General features: G+C 32.0%; 1 protein-coding gene across 1 annotated transcript; it reads left to right on the forward strand.

Moving 5' to 3' along the window:
- Positions 1-7,559: 7,559 nt before the first annotated feature.
- On the forward strand, positions 7,560-9,777 carry LOC105761500 (L-type lectin-domain containing receptor kinase V.9-like). The gene is given in 3 exon segments (XM_052627287.1): positions 7,560-8,533; positions 8,536-9,291; positions 9,294-9,777. Coding segments are annotated over 3 exon segments (1,953 nt in total). The 5' UTR covers positions 7,560-7,602; the 3' UTR covers positions 9,560-9,777.
- Positions 9,778-17,979: the final 8,202 nt, after the last annotated feature.

Below are 17,979 nucleotides of genomic sequence, written 5' to 3' on the forward strand. Positions count from 1 at the left end.
TAGATTTGTGACTCCTAAAATAGTATGTTTTCCTAACATGAAAGGAGATATATTATTAGGTAATAATTTTATTTGTAAGTACTTACCTTTTACTATTGATAAACATTCTATTTGGCTATCAGTAAAAGAAGATTTTGTGGAAATTCCACTTGAAGAAAATAATAAAATTGTGTGTAATAAAATATTTACACCTATTAAAATTAATCAGTTAATATTTGTAATTTATTACTAATATTTGCTGATTTTTTGAGCAGGCCTTTTAATGGATAGAGGTAAAAAGCCTCTACAAGAAACTGTAGGTGAATCGACTACCGTTCGCAAAAAGCCCAACAAAGGAAAAGCAGAATCAAACTCCAAAAAAGGATTTGTACCTGCACAAATACCATTTTATCCTAACCAAGGATATTATGTGTCTTATCCAATGGTAAATCAACCACTTGGACCAAATGTTTTAAAATATCCAATGGTAAACCAACCACTTGGAAGCAGTTTTTCTAACATGGTGTATCAATCACCAATGTCCCAAGATCCATATTTAGCATCACAAACCAATTATGCTGATATGATCAAAAGATCCGAAAATTTGTTGAAAGAACAACAAATAGAAGATGAAAAGAAATTTTAAAAATAAAAGATTTTTATAATCACGGTTTATCACCGAATTTTATGATTTTATAAGCGAGATATGGAAAACCCATATTTCAAATCGAGAGCTAATTTCGAAGAGCTCTTACAGATTTTCATTATTTTTAGTTGAAAAACAACTAAGGAAAATGAAGCTAAAGATTTATTATTAAATTCTATTTTATCAGAGAATGGGATGAATTCCAAATGGAATTCATGGAAATTAAGGAGATAAACAATTTTCTTGATATTTTCCAATATTTTATTTACAAAGGAAAAATACCTATTATGAATAAAATATTTAGAATTTGTTTATATAACAAATCTAAACAGATTTTACCAGTAGAAATATTCAACAAAATCAATAGAACTATCGTAACCAACAGATAATTCAATTTCAAAAATCATTTTCTGAATATTTTCTCCAATCTTATGTTTTTACGAATTTTATTGGAAATAATATTTCAACTTTAAAATTTAGATTGGATCATGAACCGTTTGATATAACAAGTATCGAATGGGGTTTTGTTCAATAACAACGTACGCAAAAATTTACCCATAATTTAATTAATAATTTCTATCACGAAGACTGGGAAGACTTTGAAATGGAGAAGTATATCATGTTGGCAAACAAGGTTAAGTTTATATTTTGAATTCTATCTAATCTCATTTATATTGTGGAAAGGCCATTATAGATAGTATGTTTGAATTTTCCACTGAAAACGAAGTCACTGTGGAATTCAATTTTTGTTGCTAAGGTTCATTGAATATTCCACAATAATATCACGACTTTTCTGAACATGAATTTGAATAAAATAATTTGGATTTATATGTGCAAATTCAGAGTTTTGTTTGTGCATCAAATGGAAAAAGAAAACTGAATTTGGGGTACTTGGCAAATTCATTATCAATTTTTATATCCCAAATGTAATAATTAAAATTCCTTTTGAACAAAATCCATAATTCTATTATGCTTTAGCACATTTCGCTTCTTGGTGTGGTTGTTGGATTGATTCATGACATAATTTTAATAAAAATTTAAATAATTGATAGAAGTAATAACGTATGGATAATAAAGTTGAAATATATAAGAATATCAAAATAAAATTTTAGTTGAGTGGTAAATTAAAATTTTTACTAATGCAATTAACGTATCTTTAAATCAAATCCCACCATAAGCATGTTTTATTGTTTTTAAGTAAAAAGACTAAAGTACTCTCAAATAATTTAATTTATTTTAATTATGAAAGGACATTTTGTAATTTTCTAATTGAGTTGGTGCCCAATTTACTTGTGGCACCAACTTAATTAGAAGATTAAATAATAGTATAAATATATACGATTGATGAAAGTAATAAAATGTGTATAATAAAACTAAAATATGTAATAAATATTAAAATAAAGCTTTGGTGAAGTGATCAATTTTATGTTTTACTAACCTAATTGACGAAGATTCAAATCTCATTTTATACATATTTTATTGATTAATTAAAATGCAACCATTCCATGTTATATTTAATCGCCAAATTTTAAAACACTTAATAAAATTTTTAGTTTTAAAACATGCCTCAGAATAAAATATGTTATCGTACTATTTATTTCCTAATGCTTTTATAGGAGTTGTTTTTATATATTATATGGATCTACATATAAAATATATTTAATTTTTTAAAAGGTTTAAATAAAACAGTCTCATTTAAAATATAAACGTGACTTGAATTATTTTGTGTTTAATATTTGAGCAAGCATAAGTTCTGCTAATACTTTACATAGGCTTAAATCTGACCTGATTTTTTGTACATTTACTCGAGACTAGTGTTAATTAAAGACTTTGCATCAAATCTTTTATCATTTGACCAATAGTTTTGTGTGACTTGTTCACTTTTTTTTTTTACTCAGTGGAGTTATATCTCAAAGTTAAAATCCAACATTATGATTAATTTGGAAATAAACTTATTTAAGGGTCAGTTTACTTGTTTAATCTTAAAGGCTCAATCTAAATATGGGAAGATTTGGATAAAAGTACAAGGTTCAAAAAAATTCTAATAAGTCAATAAAACACTAAACCTGTCCCAACATCTGGACTGATCAGACATTGAGTCTTCAATGCTTGGACAGCCTTGGTCTTAACAGTTGTTGATGTTTAAAGTTCTCGTAAAAGAAAAAAAAAATAAGATTATTAAATATTAAATAAGTATTTTTAAAAAAAATATATAAACAAGCTTAAAATGGATTTAAATTAACCATTTACAAATTTGGATGGACTTGATAAAATTTGAAGCTTGTATTGGACTGAACCTAGCTTGAGTAAATATAAAATGTGCTAGTATCACATATAGACTTAACATTGCTCGGCTCATAAAACCTTTGCTTGCGTAGGGATGAGAATTCAATTGAATCTAGTCGAATTGAGTAAAAAAAAATTAATCAAGTTGAGAACTCTTATTATTCGAATTGAGTAAAAATTAATCGTTGGTATTATGTTTTCGTACTGAAAGGGAAGTACTATGTATTGATCCATCGCTATCAGCAGAGTGTTGATAGATATCTTCGAAATTAGCATAATAATGAGTGGCATGGCTATGCATCTCTTTTATTTCTTCCAAATCTTTCACATACACTATTCTAACACCACACTTCTTCGTCTTAAAACTAAAGTTACCTAGAAAATATATCTCAAGCTCATCGCATTCTTCATCCGAGCAATCTGCTGTTACTAAATTCTTGGGTTCACATTTATCCTCCAAGGAAAATGAAGAAAAAAGTGATCTTTCATTATGATCCAGTTAAAAGCATGTCACTAAGTTAGTCGCTATTTACAATTATTTCTGGCTCAGTTCTGTTCTCTTTTGCATCGAAAATTAACCTCTGATTCTTTTATAATTTACAATTGTTGACTTTTTTTGTCAGGTTTTTGGCTCTCAAATATGCTGCAGATGCTGCCTGCACTGTGTTGCGTGTAGATCAGGTAATTTACTAGAGGCAGAAAGCTTGAAAACGAAAATCGCACTCAAAATAGTTTGCTGATGGGATTAGATTCTCATGCAAAGCTGTATTTGTTGCTTAGGATCGCATATGTATTTCATTTTCCAAACATTTTCTTCCACTAAGCTCAGTAATGCCGTTGATTCAATGTTTGCAGATTGTGATGTAATCACCCGTGTTCTACTTTGTTTAGGCATCTATTTTATATATTGTTTTTATGCTAGAACACTTGAGCTTGAAAAATTTTGCATGTGATTTTAGCCTTTCTATTTTATTTTTCATACGATAATCTTATTCATATCTTTCTCGATTTTGCATGGATGTTGGTTATATCGTAGCCTATTATATCATAGCCTATATTACACCAACTCATTCATTTTTAGAGGTGATCATGGGTTGAGTTATCGGCTCGGCTGATGGCCCTCTGAAAAGGGAGGTTCGGGTAAAAATATAGGCCCGAAATATGGGTTTGGGCAAAAAAATAGTCCCGTATAAAAAAACGGACGGGCTCGGGCAAAACTTTTTGGCCAGGCCCGCCCGCCCAAAGTATATTAAATATATATTTTTTATTTTTAATCAAATATACCTCTAATTCTGGTTGATTGATTATATTTTTCAGGTTTTTGATGCTATTTTGGTGTTGTAAAATTTAATATGGGCCGGGCTGGGCTCGGGCTTAATAATTTTCTTTTAGGCAGGGCTTGGACAAATTTTTAGGCTCATATTTTGGGTTGGGCCTAGAAAATTGGCCTAAAATTTTATCTGGGCCTGGCCCGGCCATGATCACCTCTATCCATTTTCCCTAAGTACCTATATTTAACACTTACGTTGGCTTGAACACCTTATAAAGGGAGTACATCAGTTTCGGACACATAAATTGGCTTGAATAGACTTTTATACATTCCTAGTAGAGGAATACTTTAATTACAATTCATTCTATTATTATGTATTAAATGAACAATTTCAATTCGAAATATAATTTGAGATCTAATTATTTCGTCCAATCGTCTTTAAAAACATTTAAACCTATCAATTATTTGAATCTCAATATTTCAGATTTTTTAAGGTTATAACATTCTCACTGTAAAGAAAATAAGGATTAAATTGTCAAATTTTATAAACGCTAAGAACCTTGCCTAATTTATGTTACATGTAAAAAACAACTAATTATATAATAACATAATTTCTTTCTCAAAATCCTAATTCCCTAAATTCATCCGAGCCTATAATTGCTAAAGCGTCCCCTTCCATTTCAACTTGATGACTTTTGTTGGTCCCTCACTTGCATGATCCTTTGAGTAGACTTTCATGCTTCTATTGGTCTAGGGATAAACATAAATTTCTTTTTAATCAGATAAATGGGATGCTGGTCATCAATGTGCCAACACTCAATAAAAATATTTTTTTAATCTGATAAAGAGGTGTGCCGACCATCAGTGTGCCAATATTTAAAAAAATAATTCTTTTTTTAAATATTGGTATAAACGTATACCAGTATGATGCGAAATGAAAAAAATATAAGGGTGTCAATCATCTAGTCTTCAGTATTTAAATCTTTTTTAACACTTGACACAATCATTCGGTAATGATTGTGTCATAAAAATAGGTGATCTCGACAATTTATTACCCCTAACCCAATTTTACTATTTATTTTAAGTCATTTAAATGATTATTTTTTAATTAAAATCATTTACGTAAATAATTATTTTTAGGGTCATTTGAGTAAAATAACCGTTAGAACTAAGCAACTAGGCATGCTTTGGAACCATTCTCTTGGACAAGACAATAAAATTTTCTTTTTATAGCAGATTTTTTATTTATTTTGTCAACTTTTAAAATTAAGATGATGTCCAACATCAATAAAAAATATTTCTCTTTTTTTGTGCATATTTGAAAATATAGATCTTTTAAAAAAGTTTTAACTGGTCTTTGTCTAATTAACGGTGACATACATTATAAAAGTATTTTTCTTCATTGTGAATACTCATATTTTCACTAATATTTTAAAAAATATATACGATATTGCGACACAATGTTGACACAAAAAAAATCTTTTTTAAACACGATGATTAGGGAAAAATGCGAGTAGTTTCATTGGTGTGTCAAGTTGTACTGAGAAATACTATAACTCATATTCGTATATATTTGTTTTCCTAACTCATTTTTATAATTAATTAATTTTAAGATTATTTTTATAAAATCTACTTCCAAAGTGAAATAGAAATACCATTACCTACTATTGAACTCGCTTTTCAGTAACTAGAAGCCCAGTAATTATTAAATAACCTTTTGGAATAATATTTATTCAATTTAGTGCTTATAGACCTAGTGAAATTGGTTCAGATGAAATTTATACATAATATTAATATATTTTGTCCGCATGTACCTCAATTTGACTTAAATATAGAACTATAGTTTTATCTAAATTTATTTATATTTGTAACTAATTAATTTAAATTGTTTAGATTAGTGTGTATATATATATTAAAATGTTTTAAATTAAATTAATATTTTAGTTTTTATTAAAATTAAAATATAAACAATTTAATATATATTTTAATATTTACATAGTATTTATATTACTATATATTCTATTTTATGTGATATAAATTGCATAATATGTGAAAATTAAAATAAAAATATATTACAAAAAGTATAATGCGGGTTGAGCTAAGCTTTGACTTTAAATATTGGAGTTCAAACTTGGTCCATATTTTAAATGGTTCTAATATTTGCAAACTCATTTTGGAGCCTTATGGTATTATCTAATCCCTTTCATATTTTAAGTGAACCTTTAAACTTTAATTTAACCTTATAATTTATGTTAATAAATCCTTGTATTTCTTTGATTTAATAATGTTAACCGGACGTGACAAGTTAATTAAGATACAAGTTATGAAGCGAAATATTTTGTCTATTTGACTGTTAAATTTTTAAATGGATTTATGGCCAACATTATTTTTTTGAGTATTTTAAATTTATTTTAAATAACAATACTCCAATTTAGTGTATAATTTTAAGGCGATATATAATTATTTAACAATGTTGATCCAATTATTACATGTGTTAATTTTTTACTAGTAATATTGAGGTCAATACTTTCACCTTAAAATTGATTCTTGATCAATACCCTTTTCAATTATGAGTTGAATTTGGTTCCACGACGTTACGTTAAATCAAATGCAAGTAATTGGGTGAAATAGTTTGGTCAGAATTTAATTAAAAGGAGGTAATGTTAATTAGTAATGTGTACAATAATGAAGTGATTGAGTGTAAATAGTCTTGAGATTCATTTAAGTTTTTATATTATGATCTGATATACAAGCCAGTATATTTTTAATCACCTTTTAGTAATTATGGTTTAAATTAAATGAAATTACAGAATTATCAATTAATAAATTAATATAAGTGTGGAAATCCTGGGCTCATGATTGACAGTGTGTTTACTAAATACTAGTGTAATGGTTTGCAAGTAAAAGTCAAATATGTTACTATCATATATGACAAATTCTTTGCACGCTTAGTATCTTAAACATTGTTTGTAAGTAATTTTTATTGTTTTAACTAAAATTGTAGAAAAACAGTTAATTATCTAAATAGGGTGAAGGAAAGCAAGAATTAAATGATTTTTTACTGAAATGGTAAATTTCATTGCGTTTCAAGTTTTTATTGAAAGGAAAGGAAAGCAAGAATTATAATCATTAATTTTTAAATACATATATTAGAGGTAAAGAATTGTCAAGTGTTTCATTATCAGAAGATATCATCACCTTTACCAAATAATCTCATCTTATCGTCTTTAAAGGAGAGCAATTTCCTTACTACTGACAGGTAAAATTCCGGAAATTTCTTTGAGGTCTTAATCAAATCGATTAAGACAATGGTGTTTTAGTTTCTTTTATTTATATTGGACTGATGGTGCAGAATAACTTGCTTACACAACAAAACTTACTACAGCCCTTAATCACTATTGCTGTAATTTTGTGTGTAATAATGTCTTGTTTGATCATGCTTGTGCTCCTGCTTTTCCTTCTGAACCTTGCATCGTCAGATATCAACCAGGGTCAGTTTAGTTGCTATGGGCTGCTTCAACTGACTAACTCTACAAGCCTAATAAAAGGTCACAAATTCTACGAGAATCCAATCCAATTCAAGAACTCCAAAAATGGTAGTGTTTTCTCCTTTTCTACCACATTCATTTTTGCAATTAGACCGGAATACGGCGGCCATGGAATGGCCTTTGTAATCTCGCCAAACAATGAAATTCCCGCAGCTTCTGCCGTCCAGTATCTTGGTCTTTTCAATGAAACAAATAACGGTGACAGCTCAAATCATATTGTTGCGGTTGAGCTGGATACAGTTCAAAGCTTTGACCTCAATGACAGTGATGACAACCATGTTGGCATCGATATCAATAGCGTAAACTCGGTGAAATCTGCTTCTGCGGGGTATTACACTGATGAAGGTGAGTTCATCAATGTCAGCCTTGTAAGCGGAGACCCAATGCAAATATGGATAGAATACAACGGGGTTGAGAAGCGACTCAATGTTACGTTGTATCCCATCAATCTACCAAGGCCAAAAACCCCACTTATATCCTACAAAAAGGATCTGTCTCCTTATATGTATGACTCTATGTATGTCGGCTTCTCGTCGTCCACCGGTTCTGTTTCAGCTACTTCATCCTCACACTACATATTGGCTTGGAGTTTCAAGATGAATGGCTCACCTGATGAGCTAGACTTGTCTCGCCTTCCAAAGATTCCACGACATGATAACGGAGGAATCAAGCAATTAAAGAAGATTTTGGCTATCACCCTTTCTTTCACAGGTCTCACTTTAGTCCTCGTATTGATTTTCGGGTTTGTGTTGATCTCAAGGAAGAAGAGATTCATGGAGATTCTCGAGGATTGGGAGGTTCAGTACGGCCTCATAGATTCTCATATAAAGATCTATTCAAAGCAACAAAGGGGTTTAAAGAAAAGGAAGTTCTAGGGAGAGGTGGATTTGGTAAGGTGCATAAGGGTGTTTTACCCTCTTCCAACATACAAATTGCCGTTAAAAGGATCTCTCATGATTCAAGGCAAGGTATGAGAGAATTCGTGGCTGAGATTGCAACCATCGGTCACCTCAGGCATCCGAATTTGGTTCGACTTCTCGGTTATTGCAAGCGCAAGCACGAGTTGCTTTTGGTTTATGACTACATGCCTAATGGAAGCCTTGACAAGTTTCTTTACTACCAACCTAATAGCAGCCTTAATTGGACACAAAGGTTTAAGATCATCAAGGACGTAGCTTCCGCGTTGTTGTATCTGCACCAGCAATGGGTGCAAGTCATCATTCACAGAGATATCAAGCCTGCCAATGTGCTGATAGACAGTGAAATGAACGCCCGACTAGGAGATTTCGGGATGGCAAAGCTATGCGACCTTGGAAATGATCCTCAAACCTCTCATGTAGCAGGCACGCTCGGTTACATGGCTCCTGAGCTCGCAAGAACCGGGCAAGCAAACACAAGCACTGATATATATGCTTTTGGAATATTCATGCTTGAAGTTGCCTGTGGTAGAAAGCCGATCGAACCACAAACGGCACCAGAGGAAGCATTTCTTGCTGACTGGATAAAGGATTGCTGGGATAAAGGAGACATTTTGGCGACTATTGATAAGAGGTTGGGAAGAGATCATTTGTGGGACAACAAGCGGAGTTGGTGTTGAAGCTTGGGTTGCTTTGCTCACACCCGGTGACAGCAGCTAGGCCTAGCATGTCCAGCGTTATATCGTATTTGGACGGTGTTGCTTCATTGCCCGATGACATCAGCTCTGTTATCAAAGTTCGAGAATTCCCAGCAGTATCAAATGAAGTGGGCGCTCCTAATGAGTTGACAGCCGAGAGAAACACCGTTCCTTCAATAACAATTACAGAAACATTTGTTTCTCGCGGTAGGTGAAGTGGAAAAGTATCGGGTTTTCTTTAAAATTATGATTGTAAAATTAAATAAAATTTTAAAGCCTTCCGAATCGAGTAATAGGGTTTTGTATATATATTTAAGCATCATAAGTAGCATACTGTGGCTGTTCATGCCAATGTCATTTAGGAATATATTTTAAAGCCTTCCGAATCGAGTAATAGGGTTTTGTATAATAGGGTTTTTCCTTTTTATTTTAAGATTTTTATAATGTTTTATATTGTAATAAAAATAGAAAGGTGGTCACATGCATAACAAATTAAAAAGCTTAATCGAATAAAAAGTAGTTGATGTATGTTTTATATTGTAAATAATCTTTAGATAAATATTTAAATTAGAGCGAAATTTTTGATGAGTTGTTCATATCGAATTAAATATGTCAAAATAATCAAATAAGGTTAAATAAAATTAAATCTTTTAAATACCTATATAAAATTATGTTTTATCAATTAAATTTTAATTTTCAAATAAAATCTTTAAATATTATAATGCCACGTATTCAAATATAATAAAAGTTTGATTCATGAAGAGATAAGGAGATAAGAAGTTTGAAGATAAAATGAAAGAGCATGCATGCGATGGAAATTGGAAGGGAAATTAGGCGAAGGGAAGAAAACGGGCGCATGCATTGATGTAGAATTGTCTGTTATCGCTGGGGACTTCATTGTTTGCATTAGGAGAATAGTAGCTAAAGGAATCTAATGTTGAATAGGCAATAGGGACATGCATGTAAGTCACCAATGCCACGCCAATCTCCTTATCTCTTCATGAATCAATTTCTTTTCCTTATTCTCCTAATTTCCTATAAATAATAAGGAATTTGATAGTTCCATCTTTCCTTCTCATTATGTAATTTGGGTTTTCATTTCCAGCACAATCTCTATATTCTTTTATCTCTTAACTCAATTTACATTATTAATAAATTTTTATTATATTTGAATACGTGGCATAATAATATTTAAAGATTTTATTTAAAATTAAAATTTAATTGATAAAAATATAATTTTATATACGGTATTCAAAAGATTTAATTTTTATTTAACCTTATTGGATTATTTTGACATATTTAATTCGATATGAACATTTCATCAAAAGTTTCGCTCCAATTTAAATAGAAAGGTGGTCACATGCATAACCTTTCTATTTTTATTACAATATAAAGCATGGTTGTCCGAAGTCCTTCATATGTTAATTTCTTAATTACATGTACTATTGGTGTTTAACGTCAACAATGACGAATATTGTATATTAATCATTATTTAAATATCAATTATTGATATTTAAATAATGAATTCAAATATAGTGTTATTTACATAATAATAACTGATAGGTCTCATTTATATTTTGGAAAGGAAGCTCACTTTAAAAATTATTTTATGCATATTTTTATTATTTTTAAATAAAAGATTAAAATATTCTCGATAACTTATTTAATTACGAATGATATTTTTATAATTTTTTAGCTAAATTGTTGCTCAACTCAATCAGAGCTTAAATTATAATATATAGATATATACAATTGATGGAGGTAGGTGTGTATAATAAAATTAAAATGTTTAGAGTTATCAAGATAAAACTTTAGTTGAGTGGTAAATTAAATGTTTTATTATGCATCTTGTTTTCTTTATACATGTGATGCTCGGGTTGATTGTTTGTATTAATTAAAATGTATTATTTTATTTTTTATAGTTTTTATAATTAATATTAGGAAAATTTTAAAAATATTCATTTTCTTTAAATTGCTACGACTATTAGTGATAATATAAGGCAAAATTTTTAAAACTTTAGTGTAGAGCTATGAAAATAAAAATTCATACGACTATTCATTTTGGAATGTTAAATTAAGGAACAGATTGAATCAATTGAAATCTACATAGTAAGGACTTCAATATAAAAATAAAAATTCCATTAGGATCTAAAAACAATTTAATTTTTAAAAACAATTTAATTAAAATACAATTAATCCATGCTTTGTTTAATCACTACATTATAAAACTTTGAATAAAAATTTTAGAGTTTTTAGAACATGCCTTAAATCTGTAACAACAAAATTATATGATTCATTTGTCTTTTTCCGTATACTCTTCTACGCATCCAAATTCTTTTAAATCAAATTCTAAACTCTGTGAATCACTTGTGTTGCGTCCTCCGCAACAGTTGAATTCCTCCTTGATGTTTAGCCTCAATCACCTCCTTATACAAGCTCAAATTAATCATTAGACCTCTAATGACATAGTTTTATCAATTTGGGTTTCAAAAGTGATAAAATGTGATAAAAGTTAGCATTGAAACTAAAAGTTAAAAATCGATAAAAAAACATAAAAATACTCTTAAACTACTTGAGAACAAGCTTGTTACAGGAAAGCCTAATTTAACATTTCAAATTACAGTACATCATGCTTCACCACTCTACAATTACATACAAGGATTGTCATTGTTTTATAAGGTGGGGGTATACCTAGGTTCTGGTCGAACCTCAATGGGTCCTTGTCGAACTCCAACATCCTGAGAGGCAACAACTTACAGATCAGTTGCAAGAGATGAATGGGATGTGGCAAGTGAGGATTGGAATATGGTCAGGAAATGCAAAGGTCTTCAATGAATAAGACATTTTCTTTGAATTCATTTTAAGGGACATTTGTTAGCGAATGAGGAGAGAGCTTGATGACATGTGACAGCTGACACTAGTTACTCAAGATGTGAGCAGGCTGAGGCAACCATACAAGTTTTGAGGGATTTTTCTTTTGCTAAGATTAATGTTTGGAATAATCTTGTTCCAGATGATCTTAGCAGGTTTTTGCATATTAAGGATTAACTTATTTGGAAATTAAAGAATATTGGGCAGATTGATGTTGAGGGAATAGACTGGTCGACTTTGTTTCCTATTATTTGTTGATGTCTTTGGAAGTGTCGTAATGCTTTTGTGTTTAAAGATGCAAGTAACAGCAATGGGGAAGTTGTTATGTCTAGTCTATCTTGGGCTAAAAGTTCAACTCACATAGGGTCTTCTAATATTTTTGTTACAATGATCTCCAGAGCTGCAAAGCAATGGTGACATCCCAAGGAAGGTTGGGTTCAGCTTAATTCGAATGAGACAACCGACATTAATATTGGTGTCACGGTGATTGAAGGGGTTCTAAGGGATGTGAATTCAAATTGGAGTTTACCTCGTACCATGCCTTATGATTTGTTGAAAAAGTGTACGTGCATTTATTGCTGTCAATTATAATTATAGTAGTAATTATTTTTTTTTCCAGGTTGAAAATCAAATATATTCGTGGAATACTTCTCTATGAGCTCCTTAGAATCGAAAAGATCGTTCTTGCGAATGCATTTTCACTGCAGCTCAGTCAACAAAAGACAGGTTCTACTGTACCCTTATAAAATTTCTCTCTTTGTATGATCTAAATGTTGGGTTTGATGATTATGAAATCAAGGCTGCTCATTACCTAACTGATTGGTTATCTAAATGTCTATTGTATATATTTTTTTGTGTGTTTGATCATGCGTGTGTTGCTTTTCCTCCTGCATCTTCAGATATCAATCAGGGTCAGTACTTCAGTTTCAATGGTTACTTGAATGTTGGCGAACTTGCGGGCGTAGGTTCAAGTGGGCTCTTTAAACTGACTAATTTTACAACCCATACAAAAGGTCACATCTTCTACAAGAATCCAATCCAATTCAAGAACTCCACAGATGGTAGTGTTTTCTCTTTTCCACCACTTCCATTTTGCAATTACCGGAATTCCCAACTTTGAGTTAATGCATTGATTTTCTCAGCCAATTTGAAGCAGTTAATGGCACTAATGTCATCACAGCCCACTAAATTGCATACTTTTGATGGACTTGCAACTACTTCAAGTCAAGAACAACCATCTATATGCACAGCTGCTATACTTGTTGGTAGCTCAGGCAACGATTTAAGCATCTTGCAACCTGACAATTTAAGCAATTTGAGCCTGGAAAGTTGAGTAAGAGCCAAAGGAATGGTGATGAAATTCTTACCACTAAGATCAAAACGTATCAAAGAGGATATACCAGAAATATCACCATGAATATCTGCTTCACCAAGAGTGCACATGTTGCAATTTGACAATATAAGATTTCCGAGCTTCGAGAGTCGAGTAAGAGATGCAAGTATGCTGATGAAATTGTTACCACTAAGATCAAGAGGCCACAAAGAGGATAGACCATAAATATCACGTGGAAGATCTCCTTCACAAAGATTGCAGTCCCTTAGTTTTAGCTCTCTTAAAGAACTCAAACCTGACAACAAAGGCAACATCTGAGCCATGGGATTCGTCCTTCTTCCTTGGATTACCTTGAAAGAGAAGGCAAATTTGGTAGTAACTTATATGATGGTCCCTTGCGCCCATTGAAAGAAAGAACTTTAAGATTTTTAAATTGAAAAATAAAGGATGGTGGTTCTGCTATGGCTGTTTCACTCAAGTCGAGCTCCAAAAACTTTGCTTGCTGCAAATTCTCCGATCAATTTTCCACTCTATAACAACCAGAAAGATCTAGAGTTTTTAGACGTTCCATTTTCCCATCAATCTCCGGAAACCTTACAAGACCTGAGCAACCCGAAAGAATTAATGTTTCTAGAGATTCCATTCCAATTTCAGTCGGAAGACTCTTGAGACTTTACAATCTCTTAAATTCAAAAGTTTAAGGTTCCTAAGCACTCTAATTGATGGATGAACATCCACTAATTTGGTACAACCTTTCAAAAATCAGAAGTTCAAGATTTGATGTTTGTGTGTAGTCTAGTGAATTGATCAGGTTTGGACCCATTATTATTTTATTTTTGAAATATGAATGGCTGGATTATATTAATAAAACAAATTCCAAATCATTTAGAGCCTAGACAAAACAGAAAATATGCAATAAACAAACGTTAAATAAAAGCAGGATAATCCAAACACCCAGGCAGACTTTCCTTTTCCCTAGACATCTGAGAAAGCGAAACCCTTCAGATGCCTTCTCTGTTTTGTTGATAACCACCAAAATGTCTGCTAGATCTTTCCGATGCAAGTGGAAGAAACTGTTGAGCATTGGTCTGCAATGCAACAAACTACCAGCATCGTGAGCAGCAGCAGCATGTCTGTTTGAAGATTGAACCAGAAGCAACTTTCTTTTGTTTAAATTTTGTATTTTTTGATATTAACAAGTTGGCAAGTTGCTTGATATCTAAAACTAGTATTTTAGATTTGAAATTGATGGATGTAACAGTTGAATTTTTCAGCTTTTCTTTTGTAATATTTTAGTTGGCAACTTACCAAATTTGGTAGGAGCAGTTACAGTTTAGGTAACTAACTTATTATTATTATTTTGTAATCCTTTATATTTTGAAATGGAAATGAAAGCTAGGACTTTCTCATTCGGTTACTCGCTGCTTCTCTTTGGATTTTCAGTTTGTTCTTTTGTTTTGTTTTGCTGTTAATGAGCTTTAGTCTTGGCTGTTTGAATTTTGCTTAGTTGCTGCTGTCTTTTTCTCAGAGCCTCTTGTCTTTGAGGACCTCTGTTGTTTAAATTTTTTTGTTTCAAAATAAACTCAAAAATCGTGTTTGTCAAACCAGTTCCAACAACATGAGCTTTGCACCTCCTCCACCACCAGTTTTTGCTGGAGAAAACTACCACATTTGGGTAGTTAAAATGAAAACTTACCTCCAAGCACTTGATCTGTGGAGTGCAGTTGAAAATGATGTCGAGCCACCACTATTGAGAGCAAATCCAACCATTGCTCAGATCAGGCAACATGGTGAGGAGCGAGCCAAGAAGCATAAAGCCATGGCCTGCCTACAGAATGGAGTGTCTGATATGATTTTTACTCGCATCATGGCCTGTGACTCACCCAAACAAGCATGAGATAGGCTGAAAGAGGAGTTCATGGGATCAAACAAGACAAGGCAGCAACAAGTAATTAATCTTGTAATCACTGAATTTTGTCCGGGATTAATTTCGTGTTTCAAAAAAAGTTTTTTTTATATTTTAACCCCTGTACTTTTCAAAATTTACATTTTGACCCCAAACTTTTCCAAAATTTACATTTTAACCCCAAAACTTTCTAAAATTACATTTCGACCTTTAGACTTTCTAAAAATTTCACTTTGACCCCTAAACTCTCAAGAAATTACATTTTGGCCCATATTTTTGCTAAAATTACACTTTTACCGCAGAAGCTTTGCATCCCATGCAATTTAGTCCTTCTGGACTTGTCAAATCGCTGCAATCAGCAGCCGAACGTACCCTTCCCCAGCCGAGCTACTCCAGCAGCCTCCCTAGGCCATGATGCCCTCCTCTGCCACCTGCAAACAAGAAGAAGATGACAAAATTAGGGGATTAAAAAGGAGGAAATTGGAGAGAAATGGGGGGATTTTTTCGGCAGCCAAAAAAACCAAAAAAACAGCAGAGAAAAAATGAAAAAAAAGGCAGCAAAACACAAGGAAAACAGCAGCTCCACCGCGCGCCACCGTCCCCACCACCACGACAGCACCGCCACTACCGTCCCAACACCTACAACACAAGCAAAGAGAAAATAAAAAGCAATAAGCAAAAAAAAACAGCAACCCAAAGGAAAAAGGAAGAAAAGAGAAGAGAAAAGAAAGGGAGGAAGAGAGGAGAAGGGAGTCGCGTCGGCCACCGCAACACCGGACGGAGGGGGGGTCGGCGACGGCGTGGGGGCTAGGGGTGACCCGAAGAAGAAAGAAAAAAGAAAGAAAAAAAAGGAAGAAAAAAGAAAGAAAAAGAAGGAAAAAGGGAAATAAAATAGAAAAAAAAAGAAAAATATACCATCAGTCGGGTCGACCCGACCCGACCCGCACCAGGCCCGACCCGCATCATCCGAGAAGCCCAAATAAAAAACAGCAGCCCAGCAGCCCAAAAAAAGAGCAGCCCCTAAAAAAACAGCAAACAGCAAAAAAAAACACAGCAGGCCATTTTTGTTAGCAGGCCAACAGCAGCCCATTTCCAGCAAAGGCCCAGCAGGCATCTAGGCAGCACCAGACCAGCCCAGAAGGCCCACAGCGCCAGGCCCAGTTTGCCCAGCAGTCCAACAGGCCGGCCCAGCAGCAGAAAAAAAAGGAAGAAAAAAAGAAAAAGAAAAAAGAAAAAAAGAAAAGGGTTCAATTTGGTAACCCGTTCGACTAAGCTCGTGTTTTGGATATTTCTGGTAATTTCGTTTATTTCACTTTTAATTTAATACCCGTATTTTTATGCTATTCCGTTTTAGTATTATTTGTACTTTTATGCATTTTATATTTTGCATTTATATTTTTAATTTAATTCAATTTCAATTTTATTTTATTTTAAGTAATTTTAATAAATAAGGCAACGAATCGATTTAACATTCAATTGTTGATTTCATCGCTATGTTGGGTGAATACCATCGGTTTGTGTTAAACACGATCGCCCTTTTAAAAAAATCGAAAATATTCTAAAATTCTCATGTTTTTTAAAATTCTCGTGTTTTAATAAAATCACGATTAAATATTAAGTTGAATCGATTTGGCACTAATTCGATGATTTCATCGCCATGTAGGGATGAATATTATTGATTCGTGTTAAATACGGCACTTCTTAAAAAAAATTGTGTTTCAAAAATTTTCACGTTTAAAAAAATTCCATGTTTCAAAAATCCCCGTGTTTAAAAATTTCTGTATTTAAAAAAAATTCGTATTTTCAAAAATTTTCGTGTTTCAAAAATCTTCGTGTTTTCAAAAATTTCGGTGTTTCAAAAATCTGTGTTTTTTTTTAAATTTCTGTGTTTCATAAATTTTTGTTTTTTCACAAATTTCCGTGTTTTCAATGACTCTAGTGTTTCACAAATTGTCATGTTCTTTAAAAAAATTTGTGTTTTGAAAAATTATCGTGTTTCAAAAATTGCTGTGTTTTAAAATTTTCGTGTTTTTAAAATTTTCGTGTTTCAAAAATTTTGTGTTTTAAAAAATTTCTCATGTTTCAAAATTTTCGTTTTTTAAAAATTGGTCTTTGCAAAATTCTCGTGTTTTAAAAAATTCTCATGTTTCAATTGGATCACGAGTAAATATTAAATTGAACTCGTATTTTGAAAATTAAGACGGCGTGCGTTTAACGAGATACCAATTTTGGGTGTCGCGAGGGTGCTAATACCTTCCTCGCAGAATCGACTCCGAACCTTAATTTTATCTCGGATTTTCACTGAGACCTAAAATTACCTCTTTTTAGGAAAATTTAAAATAAATTTTCTTCTAAAATAGAATTTATTAGGTGTCCGATCACACCTAAAAAAGATCGATGGCAACTCCTTTTGCAAATAAAATCGAGATATTTGTTTTAAATTTTCAATAATTATTTCGACTAGCGCCCGTACCCCAAATTTTTAGGTCGCTACAAATCTTAGAAGGGAGTTTGAAAATTTGAAG

This window comes from Gossypium raimondii, unplaced genomic scaffold (assembly GCF_025698545.1).
Source record: "Gossypium raimondii isolate GPD5lz unplaced genomic scaffold, ASM2569854v1 Contig00085, whole genome shotgun sequence".
Lineage (NCBI taxonomy): Eukaryota > Viridiplantae > Streptophyta > Magnoliopsida > Malvales > Malvaceae > Gossypium > Gossypium raimondii.